This window comes from Cervus canadensis, chromosome 30 (assembly GCF_019320065.1).
Source record: "Cervus canadensis isolate Bull #8, Minnesota chromosome 30, ASM1932006v1, whole genome shotgun sequence".
Taxonomy (NCBI): Eukaryota; Metazoa; Chordata; class Mammalia; order Artiodactyla; family Cervidae; genus Cervus; species Cervus canadensis.
Genome location: NC_057415.1, coordinates 2,834,639 through 2,853,609, shown reverse-complemented (window position 1 = coordinate 2,853,609; position 18,971 = coordinate 2,834,639). Strand labels below are relative to the sequence as shown.

The following is an 18,971-nucleotide window of genomic DNA, read 5'->3' as shown; positions in this document are numbered from 1 at the left end:
TGATAGAATCCCCTCCCTGATGCCTTTTCCAGTCTAGAGAGCCTGTCCCCTAACCCCCACTTGGCCAGAGGAGTTATTTTTCTCATGAATGCACAGCACCTCCTGGTATTTCTACTTCCCAGAGGAATTAAAAGCTGGCTTGACATTTCCTTTCTTAGGGGTCCCACTCCACACTCGACTCCTCTCTGGCTTCCTTGACTTCTCCCAAGATGGAATTCCTCTGTGTCTATTATTAGGATCAAATGCAAAGTTATCAAGGGGCTCTAATAGAAATTATTTTTATCTTTTGTAAAGACTGTGTGTTTTCTGGGATGTCTTTCTTCCTTTTCTTCAAGCAGCGGCCTCTGCCGGAGATGCCATCGAAGGAGCTGGGACTTGGGAGTGAGTTGGCAGAGTGCCAGGAAGGAGGCCAGGACAAGGAAGTGGGTTCTAAGTGGGAGCAGCAGAACCAACACCGCAGCCAGCAAACCAGGCTGAAAACTAGAGAGCTGAGGAGGTCAAGGAAAGCGGTTCCTTTCATGGTGATGGGATTCCTTTACTAGAGAGGGGAATTAGCAGAATTAGCATTACCAGAGATGAGACCAGACATCCAGCAGCAAGCTTTCCCTTGACTTCTGGAATTATTGAATGGGTAAGAGCCCTGGAGAAGGAAATGACAACCGACTCCAATATTCTCGCCTGGAGAATCCCAAGGACAGAGGAGCCTGGAGGGCTACAGATCATGGGGTCGCAAAAGAGTCCGGTATGAATCAGCAACTAAACAAGAGCCAAATACAAGTGCCTCCACCAGGAAACAAAGGAAATAAAGACACAGGGAGCCAATAACATTATCATTTAATCTGAAGAGCGTTTTCTGCTTTTTTTTCCAAGATGACTTCCAACATACAGTAAGAAAGTTCTAACAAATTAATTTTTTGTTCACAAAAAATTATTTTATTAAATGATTTCTATCAATAAATAACATTTCCACCATTTGCTTTAACATAACAGAAAGCAAGAAAAAGACAGTAACCTCTAAGCACAAGCAAATAATCTGTCATTCAGAAAAGCCTCAAAAAAAATTACACAACCAGGTTGTCTCATATGTCTAACTGTCTCATTTAGGAAGCAAAGCCTGGATCCTTTCTTGGAAAAATGCCTGCTGACATTTCTACTAGGAAACACAGCTTTGGGTCACAGTGAGCTGAGAAAGGAAAAGTGAGGCATTAGTGATGGTGTCTCCAAAAAGTTTCTCTCACAGACAAAAATCATTTCTTTGTTGCCACAAATCCAAATCTACAGTAGACCACCTCCTTATTACATGCACTTCACTTTAACATGCAGAAAAAAAGAAAGTTATTTGAAGACAGCTATGTTAAGGGAGTGAAAGGAATCGGGGCAAAGACTTACAAAAAGGCAGTGTGCACGGCCCTCCCTTAGGGCTGCTCAGAGGGATGGTCCACATCCATGTCCTCCCTTCTTGATCTTAAGCCACCTGGACTGCTCATGAGGGTGTAGGAGAGGAGAAGATGCATAACCCTGTCTCGGACAAAGGTGTTATTTAGCAAATCCTGCCAAGGTTGCTGGGGCATGAGGCCACGGCCTCACTGGAGGGAATATACTCTCCAGGATCATCTTTACCTTTGTGACTCCATAGATGAAGGCAGCTAACTCTGACCCCATTCAATTTGGCTGGCTGGACAGAGGCAGGTCAGGTCACAAGTCTCAAAGTCATGTAGGCTTCCTCTTTCACACTCTTGTCAATGGCACAGAGCTCTCCTGTGAATACAGTTCTCTGCTGGACTCAAGAGGAATAACCCTGTTTTTCGACTACACGACTTTCTTCCCCTACACGCATCTGCTCTTTCGTACAACTCTCCTAGGAGCCTTTGATCACAGCAGAGCTGAAGAGGGACTGTGGCATGTCAATGCTTCAGTGCTATCCTCCAGGTAATAAAAACCCTCCTCCAGGTATTGTTGGGTTCCCCTAACCTGCCCTTTACTCTCTCGTATAGCAGATTTCAGAAAAGCTGTAGACTTGGGTCCCAGGCAAGATGGAAATCCATGTTTATAATCACAAATGATTTGGGAAATTGGAGCCTCACTCCCACAACCCGGGCTCTGGGTTCACCTTCCCTCTGGTCTTTTCTGCCAGGATACGGAAAGCTGAACAATGCTCTGAAAACACTTGGGTTCCACAGTTACTATAACAACTACGATAAATGTTGGAGATTGTAGAATGATATCTCAATAAGTCTTTATGGGTGCGAAAATATTTTCAATACAAAAATGAGAGGGGAAAAAAAACCACCCCTGATAATTAATATAGAGAAAAACTATGAATCAGTCAATCCAGTAACAAGATTGTTCTAAACCATTTTAACTGGTCACCCAGAGTGGTCAGGATGAACTTAATTCTCAAGAGCTTGAGTTTTATATGTATAGGTATGGTATAATCGAAAATTCTGGAGATCAGCAACAATATTTACATAAAACAAGGGAGAGTAGAGGGAACAGATTTCAGCCTTACTTACTCTGAGGCTAGAGAGACTCTTGAGTAATGACCATGAGCAGTGAATCCAGCTGTATCTCATGTAGGCATGGTTTATAATATTTTTCTTACAGACAGCAGCCACCTCAAACTTTGTGTGTTAAAATTACTCAGAAGAGGACCTAAGGGACAATGCCAAGGCCCCAAGTTACCCAATTCTAAGGAACCCCACCCTTGCTCCATAAGGATATTAAATAATGACATTCTGTTTATAAAACAAGAGCATTTCTTTTCCTATTTTGAATGTGTGTTAGTCACTCAATCATGTCCGAACCTGCGACCCCATGGACTGAAGCGCACCAGGCTCCTCTGTCCATGGGACTTCCCAGGCGAGAATACTGGAGTGGGTTGTCATGCCCTTCTCTAGGGGATCTTCCCGACCCAGGGATCAAATCCATGTATCTTGCATTGCAGGTGGATTCTTTACCATCTGAGCCACCAGGGAAGCCCTATTTTGAATAGTGTCATGAAATCAGTTATCCTGTTACCAGGATAAGAAAGCGAATCTTTGCTATTAATAACTTGTTTCATGGAAATGTATCTGTTCTGTAGGAACAGAAAAGGCTATGTAAACATAAATTAAAAGATATGAAAAACACCGATATTCCTGGAGAGTCTGATGCTTCTGTCTTAGGCAAGAAGGCAAAACATGTCCATTGGTGTGATAAGCCATTTTTGCTTTGCCAGTCAATATCTAGTCAAAAAAGCCCAGTGAATTAGCAATGTCTATACCCGTAACCTAAGGTTTTGAAGAAAACACACTGTTTTTGTTTTAGCATTCTGTCACACACACAGTTTATTTGTTTTGCTTTTGCTCTAAATATTCAGGACACAGAAATTAAAAAAGGATGTATGTTTTGAACTTGTATTAGATGAGTTCGGAAATTTTGATTAATGAGAACTGTCAACTGATTAATCTGAAATTTCGTATGACATGGATGTAAACAAAATTGGGAAAACTGAGCTTTGGGAAGTGTCATTTCAAAAATGGTTATTTCGGAAAAGGTCACAAAGAAGCCCTCTAGAGAAATGATGTAAGAAGTGCCCCACCGCTGCCCCCACCATGAGAAGAGTTGAATAAGGTCCCCGTGAACTTTAAAGTGAAGGAGAACAAGAGAAAAGTATTTCTAGTATCTTTAGAGCAAACATTCAGAGGAAAGATTTAGTACAGACAGAAGAGGTTCTCCAAACAGCGACCCTGCAGAGCACTGACAGCATTAAAACGTTTGAAATGATGACTCCAGGCAAACCATCAGGCCCCAGGGAGTCCTATGGCAAACCGAGGGCAGGCCACCAGCTCTCTTGGGAGCTGTTGTTTAGATTAAAACATTAAAAAATAGGTTAAAATCCTCCAATGAAGTCTACAGGGAAGAACAAGTACTGTTACTTACTACAATGTATTCCTAAGGCTCACATCTAAACTGTCTTAAATCACAGGTGCAAATGCCCATACAGGTACACCGATTGTGGTCTGGTTTTAATGGCCACCCATTCCAGTGTTCTTACCTGGAAAATCCCATGGACAGAGGAGCCTGGTGGGCTACATACAGTCCATGGGGTTGCACAGAGTCAGACACAACTGAAGTGACTTAGCACGCATGCACGCACGCACTGTATTACACTCACCACGCAACTTTTGAAAGCACTGAAGTACATACCCCAGCTTTCCACAGAACATAAGAAATGCTTTTACCTCTAGCATTCAACAGGATTTTCAAACCCAACTTCCTATAAGAGCTGTTGCTCTTTTAAGCCCCTTCCAATTTTCTTGAATTGTGACCACTTAACTTTCGGCTGGTACTTCAACAGCTCAAAGGGTACCTGTAAAATCCATCTTTTTACTCGGCTCTGTCAAGGAAAATTGCTTTATCATACTACTTCGTTTTGAGAAGAAAATGAAGACCTTACTAAGTAACTTCTTTTTTAAAAAACTAATATAATTTTTTGCTTATAAGGATTTAAAGTAACTACTTTACTATTTGCCTCTTGACTGAAGCCCTTACGATTGAAACCCAAGGTTTCTACCTGTGGACCATGTATGTGTAACAATAGCCTCGATGGACAAGAGAATGGGATCAGGGACACCCATCCATCAATCTTGTGAACTGATGGTCAGCGTTGCATGAGATTTCCAAACTGGAGGTCCCTTCTCTGTTAGGACTGGGGGAGAGAAGAGAATGGGGACATCTAGGGGATGAATTCCTCTGATTGTAAAGAAATGATGATCAGTAAAGACAGCTACTGGAGACTCTCCCTCCTTTCAGAAGTTTTACTCACAACCCAAAAAGATCTTTTCTCCTCTTCCCAATATCCTTCCTATCTTTTTTGTTAAGAGAGTAATCTATGCCATCAGGTTCCAATCTCCAAAATACTTTGATTTCTGTCATAAACAAATTGGGAACTGTTAGCAAGGTATAGGAAAACAGAGATAGGTGGGCTAAATCCTCATTCTCCTTATGAAATTATGTGGTTTTGTTTGCTGTTTTTGTTTCTTTTTTGAGCCACACCATATGGCTTGTGGGAGTTCAGTTTCTTGACCAGGAATTGAACCTCAGGCCCTCGGCAGTCAAAGTGTGGAGGAGTTGTAACTACTGGTCAACCAGGGAATTCCCTGAAGTTGTGTTTTTTGAAAAACGTTTTCTGGTGTCCTTGAAGCTCCAAACATAAAGTACTACTGTCTGGGATACATGTTTCAAGGCTGGGCTTCTACATCCCAAATGACATTAAGGAATTCTACAAAATATGCACTTTGGCACAGTGTCGCCCAGACATGTACATTCATTACAAGGCTGACCAGTGAGTTATTACGACATGGCACCTGTCACCAGGCTAAACCAAAAATGGGAGCCTAAGGATCCCTGAAACTTTCTTCACTAGTTGGTTGTGACCTGAAAAACTCAGGGAAGATTATTCAAATATTATATTTGAACACTTGTTTTTATATTCTAAAATACCCAGCAGAGACTAACAATACACAGTTCAACCTAATGAGTGCTAAAAAATGGAGGAACATCCCAGTATTTGACAGACAGGAGATCATAATATCACTCACCCAATGCCCTTCAGCAAGACTTCCAGTTCACAAGGGAACCGTTTTAACCTTGTCAGTTTCCATGACCCTGTGTGTGCGTGCTAAATCACTTCAGTCGTGTCCGGCTCTCTGCAACCCCATGGACTGCAGCCCACCAGGCTCCTCTGCCCATGGGGTTCTCTGGCCAAGAACACTGAAGTGGCTTGCCATGCCCTCCTCCAGGGGCCCCAGTTGGTTTAAAAAATGTCGACACAGAAAAACAGATGGAAGACAGGGAGAAGAGATGTGAGAGCCGATGCAGGGACACGGAAGGGTGTGACTGCCGGAGGCTCTACAGAGGGCATTTATACAGTATTTAGAAATGTCACTTCCTTTGCAGATGAGGTAAATTACCTAGGGTTCAAAAATAAAAGCAAAAGAATCTGGCAACAGTTAAGAAATCTCCAAAGTTCAAAGGGAAGTTTAAACCAATCACGCTCATGGTTAGATGAATAAATTTTAAGTCATTCTACAAGAAATCCCTCATTATTTTTTATTTTGCCATACCAGGATACATTAAGAGTAACTGAGAGTCCAGAAGAGAGTAGGTTATTATGGAAAGCATTTCCCTTGGCCCTTAAAATCACTGGGTTTGGGTTATTCACTGAGGAGTTCTACTATAATCAAGTTTTCCATAAGAAGAGAAGTTTTAGCCACTGAAATCTAAGAGATATTTTTCAGTGGTACCCTGTAGAAAAGGAAAAAGAAAACACCCTTTTGTGTTTGCAAAATGATTAGTCTGAAATGAACAATACTACCTCCAAAAACAAGAGAAAAGGCTGACTAGTTCAAGTCAGAAAGCCAGGGAAGAGGTTTCCAAGGCCCTTTTATTTGGGGACAGTCCCCTTTATAACACACGACTTCACTATGTGTCAGACAATCAGATCAGTTCCTAAAAATTAGAGGGGGGAAAAAAAAGGGAAAACAAAACAGATGCATTTTACACATATATTAAACATAAATTAAAAGAATTTATAAAAGGGTCACGTTTCTTACAGAGTAAATGCAGAGTGTATTTTGAATGCACCTCCAGGTTTAAGTTGTTTAAGTTGTTTGTGTTTAGCTTTCCGATAATAAATAAATAACATGGACGATTAGGTCTTGGATCCACCAGTGCCACCACAGGACTCTGAGTCATTACTGGCTCTTCTTCCCTTGTCGCTCCTGTGAGTAGCATTGGCTTGGACCAGTTTCACCGGCCCATCAAAGTACTGGCTATCTTTGCGGGGTGGCATCCGCTCATTAATTCGGTCCAGACCTCGGGCTTCTTCAAAACTCCGGATCCTGTGCTGAAGCGAAAACCCTCTGATGGCTACAGGGAAACAGGAAAGAGAGGCACTCCATTAGACATCGTTTAGGTTTCTTAGCATCCAGCAAGCTCCGAGAGGAAAATACAGAAGGGGGACTGTGGAGCACATGTCTGGTGAAGGCGATGAGCAATATTTGATTTCAGTTAGCCTGGTCTGAAGCTATTGTTTTCTTAAGGCCCAAAGGGCCACTGAAACTGTGAAAGTAATTTTCATAGTTCAGTTCATCACAGCAGAAGTGGACCTGACAAAAAGCCCCCAATATCTTTGAAAGAGTCCCTTATGGGCCAGAAACGTGCTCAGAGAAAGGAAAGAAGGCAACACTAGAATAAGAGAACAAGTGAAGCAGACTAGTTAGTCTAACACAAACATCACACTGACCACACAAAAAAGTAACAAAAGAGCTAATCCGTTTGTTTAGGATAGCTTTTTTTTTTTTTAATCTTGCAAAACCAGGAGCTGAACTTAAATTAAAAACCATCTAAAAAAATAGTTCCAGGTATTTTCTTTCTGTCTGAACTTCTGTATCACCAAGGAAAGGCATTCCCAGTGTGAACCACCTTCTCTAACAGAACAATTCAATTTATAACACAAGTTTATCGATTGTGATGATTTTCAGCCTCGGATTCATAGATAATTTGTTACTTAAAATTTGTGTAATTTAGCTTGGCTGACTGAGGGTAACCTCAGAAACAAATCAGACTGCATTCCTATCTGCTCTTGCCTCCACTTTTGATATGTTTCAGAATCATTAGATAAAGAGGTTGATGGTTTGAATTTCCAATAATTAAATGGATACCTCATAGCTATGGAAGGGCTATCAGACTGCACCATCTGAACACCCCATGACTGGTTGCTTAAACTTCAGCCATTGCATTCAAACTGAGAGAGCCCAGAAAGGACTTTGGCTGTGGAGAGGGTCATTTGAGTTAATATTAGACAAATGAAGAACACAAAGGCAGTACTTTGTGAGCGTAGCTAGAGTTATCTTTCCCTTTTCTCAGTGTTAACAGTTCTGGTGATGCAACAATAAAAGATGTCTAACATTGACAGAGCTTTTTTAAGAACTAATAGACAGACACATGATCACATCTATCGTAGGAACACGGCCATACCTTCCCGGGCCTCTACCGCTTCTACTGTGGCTGTGACAGACAGGAGCAGTGGCATGCAAAAATGAAGACAGAGAAAGAGTGAGTAAACCAACAGCACCGCTGCCAGCACAGACATCCCGGGGCCCGACCTTTGAGCCTATTTCCATCCATAGTAAAAGTGGACTAGTCAGAGAAGTGAGAGGAGTATTGTGAAAAACTGAACTGGGGGTGGGGGATTTTTCACACTGTAAGTGGCATGAGAACCTTTTAGTTAATGGCATCCATGGCTAAGACAGTCAAGCTGACTCGGAGAAATGAAATGCTGCTTTCCTCATTTTAAATAGCCAGCTGCTAATTTACGCCTTGACATTCATGTATCAAAATACTGACATGTCCAGTCAAATCACCTGATATTACAACCGTTCTTTAGTTTGTGATAGTTCAGATGGTACTAAATGAGCTGCTGCTGCATCCTATTAGAAAAAGTTATTTAAAACTATGAATGATTTCAAGCAACTTGTATAGGGTCTAGCTATCCTTTATAATTACTTAATAAGAGTGGCTTTTGCTACAGTAACTATCCTCCAATTAAAATAAATAATTTTTTTTTTTTTTTTTTAAAGAGCAGCTTCTGAATAACAGACTGGCATTTGGAAGAAGAGAAAAAATGGAATATAAGTGAGAGGTTCTTTCTTTTCCAAGGGGTGAATTACTAAGCTGGGAAAGGCATAAAGCTATTCCATTTCAAATACAAATTCATGTACCATCTGGAATTAGAGAAACAGCAGAGGCTGACATGTCCAACTTACATGGCTTCCATTCTCCATGTGAGAGAGCAGGCCAGTTACTAACAAGGCCCTCTTCTTTGTGATGGAAAAGGAAGCTATTTAAAAGTTAAGACTAACAGGTAAACTTTCCTGCATTTGTTTTTTAAGACAGTAAGTCCCCTAAATATAAACCTTCAAGCTGAGAACTTTCAAAGATCTGAACATGTGTCCTCATGTTCAGTCACGTAAATTAGTTTACGTGAAACTGCAGCCTTGTCTTCCATTGACTGATGATTCTTCAGTTCTGCCATCTCTCACCTCCTCTAGCCAGCAACTCTTCTTGCCTGTTCACTCGATGCCAGCCCCTGTATGCCAACCGTTATACTGTACTTTTCAAGGTACTGTGCTGTGAGATGAAAAATGTTCCCTTTGTTTCTGTGTTTTTTATGTATTACGTGAAATTAATTGGGTGGGTACCGAGGCTACCTTTGTTGGACTTAGAAACAAACTGGACATATGAACGTGCTCTTGGAATGAAACTTATTCTTATGTAGGGGACTTACTGTATCTGAAAAGGTTACAGGTTGTAGCAAGAAAGATCTTATTAGGAAAATCCTGTCAGCTCCCCCAAAATTAGTTTTTAAAAAGAAGGCAGGGAAGAATGAGTAACAGTTTGCTGTTCCTGAAGCTTTTTATAATCAATCATAGAGGAAAAACTGTAAGAACTGAAAATTAACTTCCGAATGCAATGTGAAAAATGGCAACTTGGAATCAACTTATCAAGTGAGTGTTTACACTTGTCAACCATATGTTGACATGTGTTAAAGCAATGCCACATCCTCCCAAATCCCCTCACAGAGAACAAACAAACTCTCAGAAGAAAAGCACAGTGCCTTCAGACAGGATACTTTAACAGCAACTGTTAGGAAGTGAGAGAATAAAGCTTTACCTGAAATTGTATACAGAGTGTTGGTTTAATTAGACTTTAAAAGCTATGTTTGCGGTAAAATGTGTACTAATATCGCATTATTTTGGGTCCTCCTAGAATTGCTTTTTGCATTGGGTATTACGATATTAGCCTGCATGAGGGATATTCTTTATAAGTAAGAGTCATATAAAACTGAAGAACTGTTTTTTTTTCTCCCTGTACTGAAATACTTTTCTTTATTGAATGAAATTTCTTTACTGAAATATAATTCATATACCATAAAATTCATTTGTTTAAAGTGTACAGTTCAATGATTTTAATATATGTAGAGTTGTGTAGCCATTACCACAATCTATGGTTAGAACATTTTCATCACTCCTCCCCCCACCCAAAACAAACCATCTCCCTCCCTCATTCCTTCACCTAACCTTACAATCAATCATTCATCTACTTTCTGTCTCTACAGATTTGGCTGTTGGAGACATGTCCATAAATGGAATCATATACTACGTGGTGTTAGTGATCAGCTTCTTTCACATAGCAAAATGCTTTCAAGGTTTATTTGTGCTGAGGACTGTGTCAGTGTATCATTTCTTTTAAGGACTGAATAGTATAGTTCATTGTATGGACATACCACATGTTGTTTGTCTATTCATTAGGTGATAGACATTTGTGTGGTTTCCACTCATCGGCTATTACAAAGCATGCTGCTGTGAACATTTGTGTACAAGTTTTTGTGTGGCTATGTCTTCATTTCTCTGGGTATTAACTAGGAATAGAACTTCTGGGTCATATGATTAACTGTATGTTCAATCATCAAAGAAATTGCCTGATTGGTTTTCAAAGAGCTGCTCCATTTTACATCCCCACCAGCAGTATATGAGAATCATAATTCCGCTCCATTCTCACCAACACTTGTTACTGTCTGTCTTTTTGATCACAACTGTCCAGTGGGTCTTTAATTAAAGTGGTGTCTCACTGTGGTTAATGTCTAATGATGTGGAACATCTTTTTACATGCTTATTGGTTATCTGTATCCCTTCTTTGGAACAATGTCTATTAAATTTTTAACCCATTTTTAATTGGGTAATTTGTCATATTGTTATTCAGTTACAAGAGTTCTTTACAGTTCCTAGATATTAGTCTCCTATCAGATATATGCTTTGTAAAGATGGGGTTGGCCAAAAAGTTCCTTTGGGTTTTTCTGCAAGATGCTATGAAAACACCCAAAGGAACTTTTTGGTCAACGCGGTATTTTCACCCATGCTGTGGGTTGTCTTTTCACTTTCTTGATGGTTCCATTTGTAGCACAAAACTTTAAAACTTTCAATGGAGTGCCTTTATAACTGACCTGTTTTTGTTTTTCTTTTTTTAATCTTACGGTCTTTCCTCTTTATTTTGGCTACTTGGAAGCCTGGAATCAAATGTGTGATTATTGGATTTCACTGGTTTGTTTTCCTTTGTGCTCCAGTTTCTCAGCGTATTTATTTCTCCCACCAAGCTGGACGTATACTGTGACTTACTCAAATCCCCCTGGAATAAGGTGGAGTATAAATGAACGTAGGCTATAAGGCCATATGGGATGGGACCTTGTTCACTGAAGGCTGTCCAAGTAACGTTATATGAACAATAAAAGGTCTTTTCAGCTAATGTGCGTTTGTCACTGAACCTGTGGAACTAAGACTCTGATGGGAAAATAACAAAATTAACTCAGTTCTTGCAAATCAATGAGAGAATAAGAAGCTCTGAAAAGTTTGCTGCAACTTTACTTATGTTCTGACACATTCCTGAGCTTTCTATCAATTTTCGAGTATCAATGCTGCTGCTAAGTTGCTTCAGTCATGTCTTACTCTGTGGGACCCCATACATGGCAGCCCACCAGGCTCCTCTGTCCCTGGGATTCTCCAGGCAAGAATACTGGAGTGGGCTATATCAATAACAATCTTACATTGATTAAAACATTCATATTCAAGTCAGGAATGAAGAGAAACTGCATATATTTGGGACTGAGAACAAAAGGTAGACTAAGGGTTATAAACAACAAGTCTCCAAACAACACATCTATAAAATTCTGTTACTTATCCCAGATTTGCCGATTTACTTCTTCAAATCAAGATCTAGAAAAATTTGATTCAGATTAAAACAACTTTGTGGATCAGCAAATTTTCGAAACGTTTCAAGCAAGGATGTATAGGATGTTCCTTTTTTTCCTTACCCATGTTACTTCCTATTAACTCTAAAATGCCTTGTCAGAGTTGCTCGCAATATCTCACATGACTAACAATGAAGGAATGATGGAAAAGTATTTTGCTTACAAGAAACTGTGCATTTGAGAGGAAAAATTCAATCAGAAACAATATTCTTCCTATGAAACCACAAAAGCTAAGAAAATTAATTATATACTTCTAAGGAGAAAATATTCATTCTTCCTCATAAATAAGCTCTAATATTTCAGTACTTGATTTGAAAGAGAAAAGAGGAAACCAATCCTATAAAAAGTATGGGGAAACGAGGCTGTTCCTAAGAATCAATAGCCTTTTGGAATATTCACAAAACACAAAGAATTCCTATAAGAGGTATTCCTACAGGAGAAGAGGAAAAAAGAAAAACTGAAGTAGAAACAATTAAAAAAAAAAAAAGGCAAAAAAGCAGTGAACTCTAAGTTGTTAATGATTCAACTCCAGTTTTCAAGCCTAGAATTTAGTCACCCAGTGATCTGATCTCATGTCTCTTCCCCCAGCTTGACCAGATCTGTTTATTTTGATAAACATCAACCTTTTCATTCCTGGGTTCTATCAAGCCCTCTCCTTAGGAAGTCAGCACCCATGTGATTTTCAGAGCTGACATTATGGTTTGAAGAGGCGACTGTGGTACTGTTGTAGGATATGGTTTGCAGGCAAAGAGGCAAACTCCTCTGACTGAGGATCTTTAACCGCCACCCCCCCATCAAATTAAGATATAAAATGCACACAAGTGAGGCACATGCTATGCACAGATCTGAAGTGCACTGCTTAATACATCTTTATATATATGCATGCACTTGTGTAACTACCATCCCAACAGTGATAGAGAACATGACTCCAACTCCAAAAGTCTCCCGTGCCCTTTCTGGGTCCACATTCTCCCACCAGAGGGGCCATTTTGACTTCTTTTACTATTTATGAGTCTGCCAGTTGTTGTTGTTTTTAAAGCAGAAAAATAATTTATTCCAGAAGACAGCAGAAGTAAAGTCACCCTGAAATACACTCAGGCATAATCCTGGTGGGACAGACCTTCCTGCTGAGCATGTTCTCCTGCTGGCTGCCCCACCGTCCTGCTCTCAGACCCCTCACTGATGCTCACGTGGTGAGCAGGCAGGAGCAGCCTTCAGATCCACAGGTTTCACAGTCACGTATTCTTAATACAGTCAAGTATTTTTCTTAGAAAAATAGCACTTTTTTTTTTCATTTTATTATTTTTTAATTGTATTTTTTTCTAGAAGAGCACTTCCTTTTTTTTTTTTCTTCATTATTTAATATTTTTAAGCTCTCCCCCACCCCCAAGAACAGCACTTTCTGTCTCAGTTCAGTTCAGTTCAGTCACTCAGTTGTGTCTGACTCTTTGCGACCCCATGGGCTGGAGCACTCCAGGCTTCCCTGTCCATCACCAACTCCTGGAGCCTGCTCAAACTCATGTCCATTGAGTCGGTGATGCCATCCAACCATCTCATCCTCTGTCATCCCCTTCTCCTCCTGCCTTCAATCTTTCCCAGCATCAGGGTCTTTCTATCTCAGTAGAGTACGCAAACATTTTATGGAGTTTGTACAGTTTACGTTAAGTAGGCACACAATTTGTCAAAAGGTGAGAAAAGGTGACAGGGAAAATTGTACTGCATTGTAGAGTAAGACGTTCCAATGTGCTGTGAATATTTAAGGCAGTGGATGGCCAAAGTAGGCACATCAAGAAAGGTGGTCAGGGTATTGAGGTGATTTTACATCTCTTCGTGACTAGAGACAACAGCTCAGTGACCAGGTCACCAACAAGGGGATGATAACTCCCTGGCTGGGACCCTCAGGGACGAACCAGGGCTCCAGGAAGCTGATGAAGCCCCAGGAACATGTTCCTTACGATGAAGGCATCATGAGGCTGTGTACCCCATGGCTGTGGCCAGAGCTGCCAGCCCCTGCCCCACACCCTCACTTTGGTCCCACCCAGAAGTGTTCGTCTGCCTGCTCCTGAACATCATACAAGTCAAACAGTCTGTGTTCTTTTGTATCTAGTGTTTTTAGTTAAACATGGTATCCATGAGATTCAACCATATATTTATAATATTATTTTTTGGTATATATTCATGATGTTACCTTTATCGCTGAGTAATACTCCATTGTATAAATATTAAGTGGAATATTTTTTGCATGTATTCATAATGTTTTTGCATAGATTCATAACATTTTTATTGCTTGGTTATAGGGTAGACAAATGTTTTGATTTACTGCCCAACAATTTTCTGAAGTAGTTGAACCAATTTACAAATGCACTGGCAATAAATATATCTAGTTCTCCACAAACTCACCAACACTTGATATTGTCGCACTTTTAAATTTTAGCCATTCTAGAGGATGTGTAGTGGTATCTCACCATGGTTTTATATCCATTTCCCAGAAGAGTAACTATTTTAAGCATCTAATTTTCATATGCTTTTTGGTCATTTTGATACTCTCTTTTGCGAAGTACTGTTAAAATTTTTTGACCATTAAAAAAAATTAGCATTCGTATTTTTCATATGGAGTTGCAGTTCTTTGTAAGACTCTGAATGTAAGTTCTTTGTCAGACATATGTACTACAAAAATCTCTCAGTTTACAGTTTGTCTTTTCCCTTTTTTAGTCATGAATTTCTGTGAACAGACATTCTTAATCTTAATGAAACTCATTCATTAATTTTTTTCTTTTAATGTTAGTGCTTTTTGTGTCATATTTAAAATTTTATCTTCCTCAATGCTTAGTTTGCATATCTTTTTCTGGGAAGTTCTTTTTTTATCTTTTACATTTAAATTATAATTCATTTTGATTTAGTTTTTGCACATGGCGAGAAGGATCAATCCATTTTCTCCCCTCCAGAGATGGATATTCAATTGCTTCAGTGCCACTAACTGAAAGGAGCCTTAATTTCCAATTTGACACTAATGCTGGATAACAGGAGCCCACACTCCATGAAAGAAGCGTTGCTCATACTCACCTGTCTCAATGGTCTGCTTTCCTCCTGAGAGGACACCCAAAGGGAGTGTCCCCGTAGGAGTCAGGCCCTTGAGAGTTAGCACACTCTCACTCTCTTCCCTGCAAAAGAAGATCAAAGCCCCGGGTTAATGCCAGGCAGGGTGTCTACCACTCAGTATCTACAAAGATACTTGAAAGAAGACAAGAAAAGATGCACAAAGATGGAGGATAGGTACTCCTTCTTCTACCCCTTCCCTGACTCCAAAAACGGATGTTTTCTGTACATATTTCAACTTTAAGCAATTAGCCAAAAAAAAAAGCAATTAGCCAGGCCCTGCTTTTCAATTAGAGCCACTTAATAGTCAGGTGTTAATCTGTGTTTTGCATATATTACCCTATTTAATCCTCCAAATAACCTTAAAAGGCAGATCCTGCTATTATCTTTTACAGGCCAAGAAAATGAGGCATAAGATGACATGGCTGAGAAGACACAGGGCCAGGATGTGAACAGAGGCCACTGAGCTCCAGAAATCACTGGAATGAAATCACTAGCACTCACTGCACTGTATCTAAGCTCACACCAAATAAATGTTTGCCAGAATTGTTTCTAGTCACTTTAACATGTAGGACTGATTCAATCTGCATTCAACCCAAAGACCCAGTTTCGATACCACACTCCAATTCTAAAACTACCGATCTGAAATCAACTTCTAAATCACTCTCAAAACATGATTATTGCACACCATAATGACAAGACTTCTCCTTACCGAAGAATTGAAAAGACCCGTGCCATCTTCCCAATAGCTCTGATTTTATTCTTGATGATCTCCTTGCGGACGGTAGTGCCTCCTTAGAGAATACAAACAATATGTGAGCTAAAGGAATATGTTAACAGGTTTAAAAAAATGCAGGGTGAAGTGCCTCTAAGTTAAAGAAATGGTTTTAAACAAAGAAATCGAGGCCTAAGTTTGTCTAAACAAACAAAAAACCCAGGAAGTTTTAAGGAGCAGGAGAAAAAAATAAAGATGAAGTAAAAAAAATGGAGGGGCCACCAAAGGGACAGAGTGAGCAGATTTTTGAAGGTAGGAACTTACTGGTGTTTCTGAAAGGTAGAACACAGTGAAGAATGAAATACGTATAAACAAAGACAGTTGGTACTACAGCAAAAATATCTCTTGAGAATGCTGTGGGCCACCTTACGATGCAGGGCTTGGTCAACCAAATGGCAAGGGATGACTTAAGCAGTTGTCTTCTACATGGAAACACAGAACATAGCTGACTCTCCTGAATCGAGCAGGAGCTGCTTCCATTCTATCATCCTCACTTACACACTGGTGAGTTATTTCCAACCACAGACAGTGGTGCAGTACAAATGAGGATGATGGGTAAGGTATTTTATAAAATATCAAAAAAGTTAACAGAAGACTTTGTGGCCTTTTCTCATACCAGATTTAGGAAACAGCTCACACACCAGAAGTCAGTGTCCAGGCATGCATCAGGTGGCCGCATTCAAAAGTCAGAAACTAAGAAAGATGGCCTCTCCTTCCTCACCCACCCAGCTCTCAAAACCCTGCAGGATCACACAGCAGGGGCCAGAGAAAACGTATACATTAAAATAGGGAGGAGGGAGGGCCTGTCTGAAATTATTCAACTATAACTAAAAAAGTCTAATTAATAGACCGTGATGAGACAGACAGCGAGTATTAAGCTCGTAGCACATTCTGTTCAGATACCTTTCTGAAAGCTTGAAATGTAGTGATCTTCAGGGAGAAGAGACACCAAGAAACAAGGAGATGGAAATAGAAATATGGGAAGAGAAATTTAAGTTTGCATGGAAGAGAGAGAAAAACAAAATCAAAGTGAGATGCAATGAGAGAAGCAGGCTATTATCTTTATCAGCTCAGAAGAGACATCCTTGGTATCATGATAGAATATTAAATTACAGACTTCTTGCATGGAGTCTTCAAAGTTTTAAATGAATTCACATCTCTTATTTTCCATCTTATTCTATCCCCACAGATCATGAAGATAAAATCAGACAAGGAAAAAAGATATTATTTGTGTAATAAACAATGTTGAAAACAATGAACAAAGGATAGAATGAACAGCGCATACATTTCTGAATGGAGCATCATGTTTTCGTATGATGATCACAATTATCTTCTCATCTCCTTCTGGAGATATTATAGTTTTTCCATGTTTAAATTTTATATAGTCTTTAGAATCTCAAGTTCATCTATTTGGTTGTTTTTTGCTGTTGTCTCAGAGACTCTACGGAGAAGTCCCATAGTCCTTGGTGTTTGCTCATCATTAAGAATGACAGACTAGAAAGCTTTCTGAACCGGTTGGCGGTTGACTGCTGACTTGGAGCTTTCTGTACATGGAGTGACCAGGGTGGGTCTTTTTTTAAGGGAATTTTCTGTATCAGTACTGAGAACGTGCGCACATGTGCCTGTGTGCGTGTTAGCTGTTCAGTTGTGTCCGACTCTTAGTGACCCGATGGACTGTAGCCCACCAGGTGCCTCTGTCCATGGGATTTCCCAGGCAAGAATACTGGAGTGAGTATAGCCATTTCCCTCTCCAGGGCAATCTTTCTGACCCAGAGATTGAATCCGGCTCTCCTGCATTGCAGGCGGATTCTTTGAGCCACAGGGAAGACCACCGAGAATGTGCGGGATTACTTAATTTACCTGTTTTTGGCAAAGTTATCGATGCCCTCAACTGTATCCCTGTCCAGAAATTCTTTGGTTTATACTATTTTAGATATTAGCCTCTGGTCTTGGGAGAAAAGACAGCTAGGACTTTAACTGCCTTTCAAATACCTTTTACCTGCTCTACTTATTTTAGCTAGGGGCCCATCTCCCTCTTCTCAATAGTCCCCAATTCTAGCAACTGGTGTAGTCTAGCAATTCCTCTGCTTTTTGAAGATTCTGTGCTGAACTCAGCATTCTACATTACTAAGCCAGGCTTCAGCTTTCTTGAATCAGCCAAGTTAGTCATACTAATTCATTTGTTTCCTGGCTTCCAAAATTCCTACAAAAATCTCTACATTTTTGTAGGCTTATAACTTTGGTAAAAAAAACTCTTCTATTGTGAAGTATGATAAACTTACAGAAAAGTACATAAAACAAAGGCAGACTCAATGCTTTTTATTAAAACACAAATGGCCACATAACCAGCCAGGACAATAAACAGAACCTTGCCAGCACCACAGACTTCCCCCGACTTGGGCCCCTCCTAGTAATTAACAGTCTCCCTCTTCCAAAAGAAAATTGTTCTCTTGACTTCTATCGGAATCACTTTCTTGCCCTTCTTTATAGTTTTACCATTTAAGCATGTTTTCAGAAGCACTAGTTTAAATTTTCTTTTTAATGTTATGTAGTTGGAACAATCAAATAATGCATTTTTGTGTCTGGCTTCTCTTGTTCAACATTATGTTTTTAAGATACATCCATGTTTCCCCTGCTCCTATAGTTCACTGTCATTATTGCATACAATTCCTCTATAAGAATATGCCACAATCTATTTATCCTTTTCACTGTCAATGGTCATCTGGGCTGATTTCAACTTTTGGCTAATTCGGCTGCTATGAATATTCTGGTGTATTTCTCTTAGCTGCACATATTTATGCTAAGTACATTCCTAGAGTTAGACTGCTCAGATATAAGGTATGTATATGTTCAACTTTGGATAATGGTTTGGCATTATCTACTAAAGTGGATGTATCCATTTATACTTTAGTATATGAGCATTCCTGTTGCTATACATTCTGGTCAACATTTGGTGTTATTCATGTTTAATTTTAGCCACTTTGGTAGGTATGCAGAATCACCTATTGTGGTTTTAATCTGCATTTTCAAAAGGACTAATGTGGCTGAATAACTTTTCATATTTTTATTGGCCATTTGGATATCCTCTTTTGTGAAGTGCTCATTCAAGTCTCACCTCATTGATCATTGTAGTTTTTATATATTCTGCAAGTGAACTGTTTTTCGGTTGTAGCAAATATCCTCCCCCATTCTGTAGCTTGTCTTTTTTTTTAAACATTCATTTATTTGGCTGCTCCAAAGGTCTTATTTGTG

The 18,971-nt window shown here is 39.7% G+C and overlaps 1 protein-coding gene across 4 annotated transcripts in view; it reads right to left on the bottom strand.

Annotated features, from left to right (window-relative positions):
- Nucleotides 1–6,079: 6,079 nt before the first annotated feature.
- PPP3CC (protein phosphatase 3 catalytic subunit gamma) overlaps nucleotides 6,080–18,971 on the bottom strand; it is an 81,318-nt gene continuing 68,426 nt past the window's right edge. The window contains exons 11-15 of one of the 4 annotated variants that reach the window (XM_043453090.1): nucleotides 16,623–16,649; nucleotides 15,657–15,738; nucleotides 14,912–15,009; nucleotides 8,023–8,052; nucleotides 6,080–6,912 (exon numbers count right to left, since the gene is read on the bottom strand). In XM_043453090.1, coding sequence (XP_043309025.1) covers nucleotides 6,695–6,912; nucleotides 8,023–8,052; nucleotides 14,912–15,009; nucleotides 15,657–15,738; nucleotides 16,623–16,649 — 455 coding nt within the window. In that variant the 3' untranslated portion in view covers nucleotides 6,080–6,694. The remainder of the gene's footprint in view (nucleotides 6,913–8,022; nucleotides 8,053–14,911; nucleotides 15,010–15,656; nucleotides 15,739–16,622; nucleotides 16,650–18,971) is intronic. The other 3 variants (XM_043453093.1, XM_043453091.1, XM_043453094.1) reach the window with 3 other exon arrangements.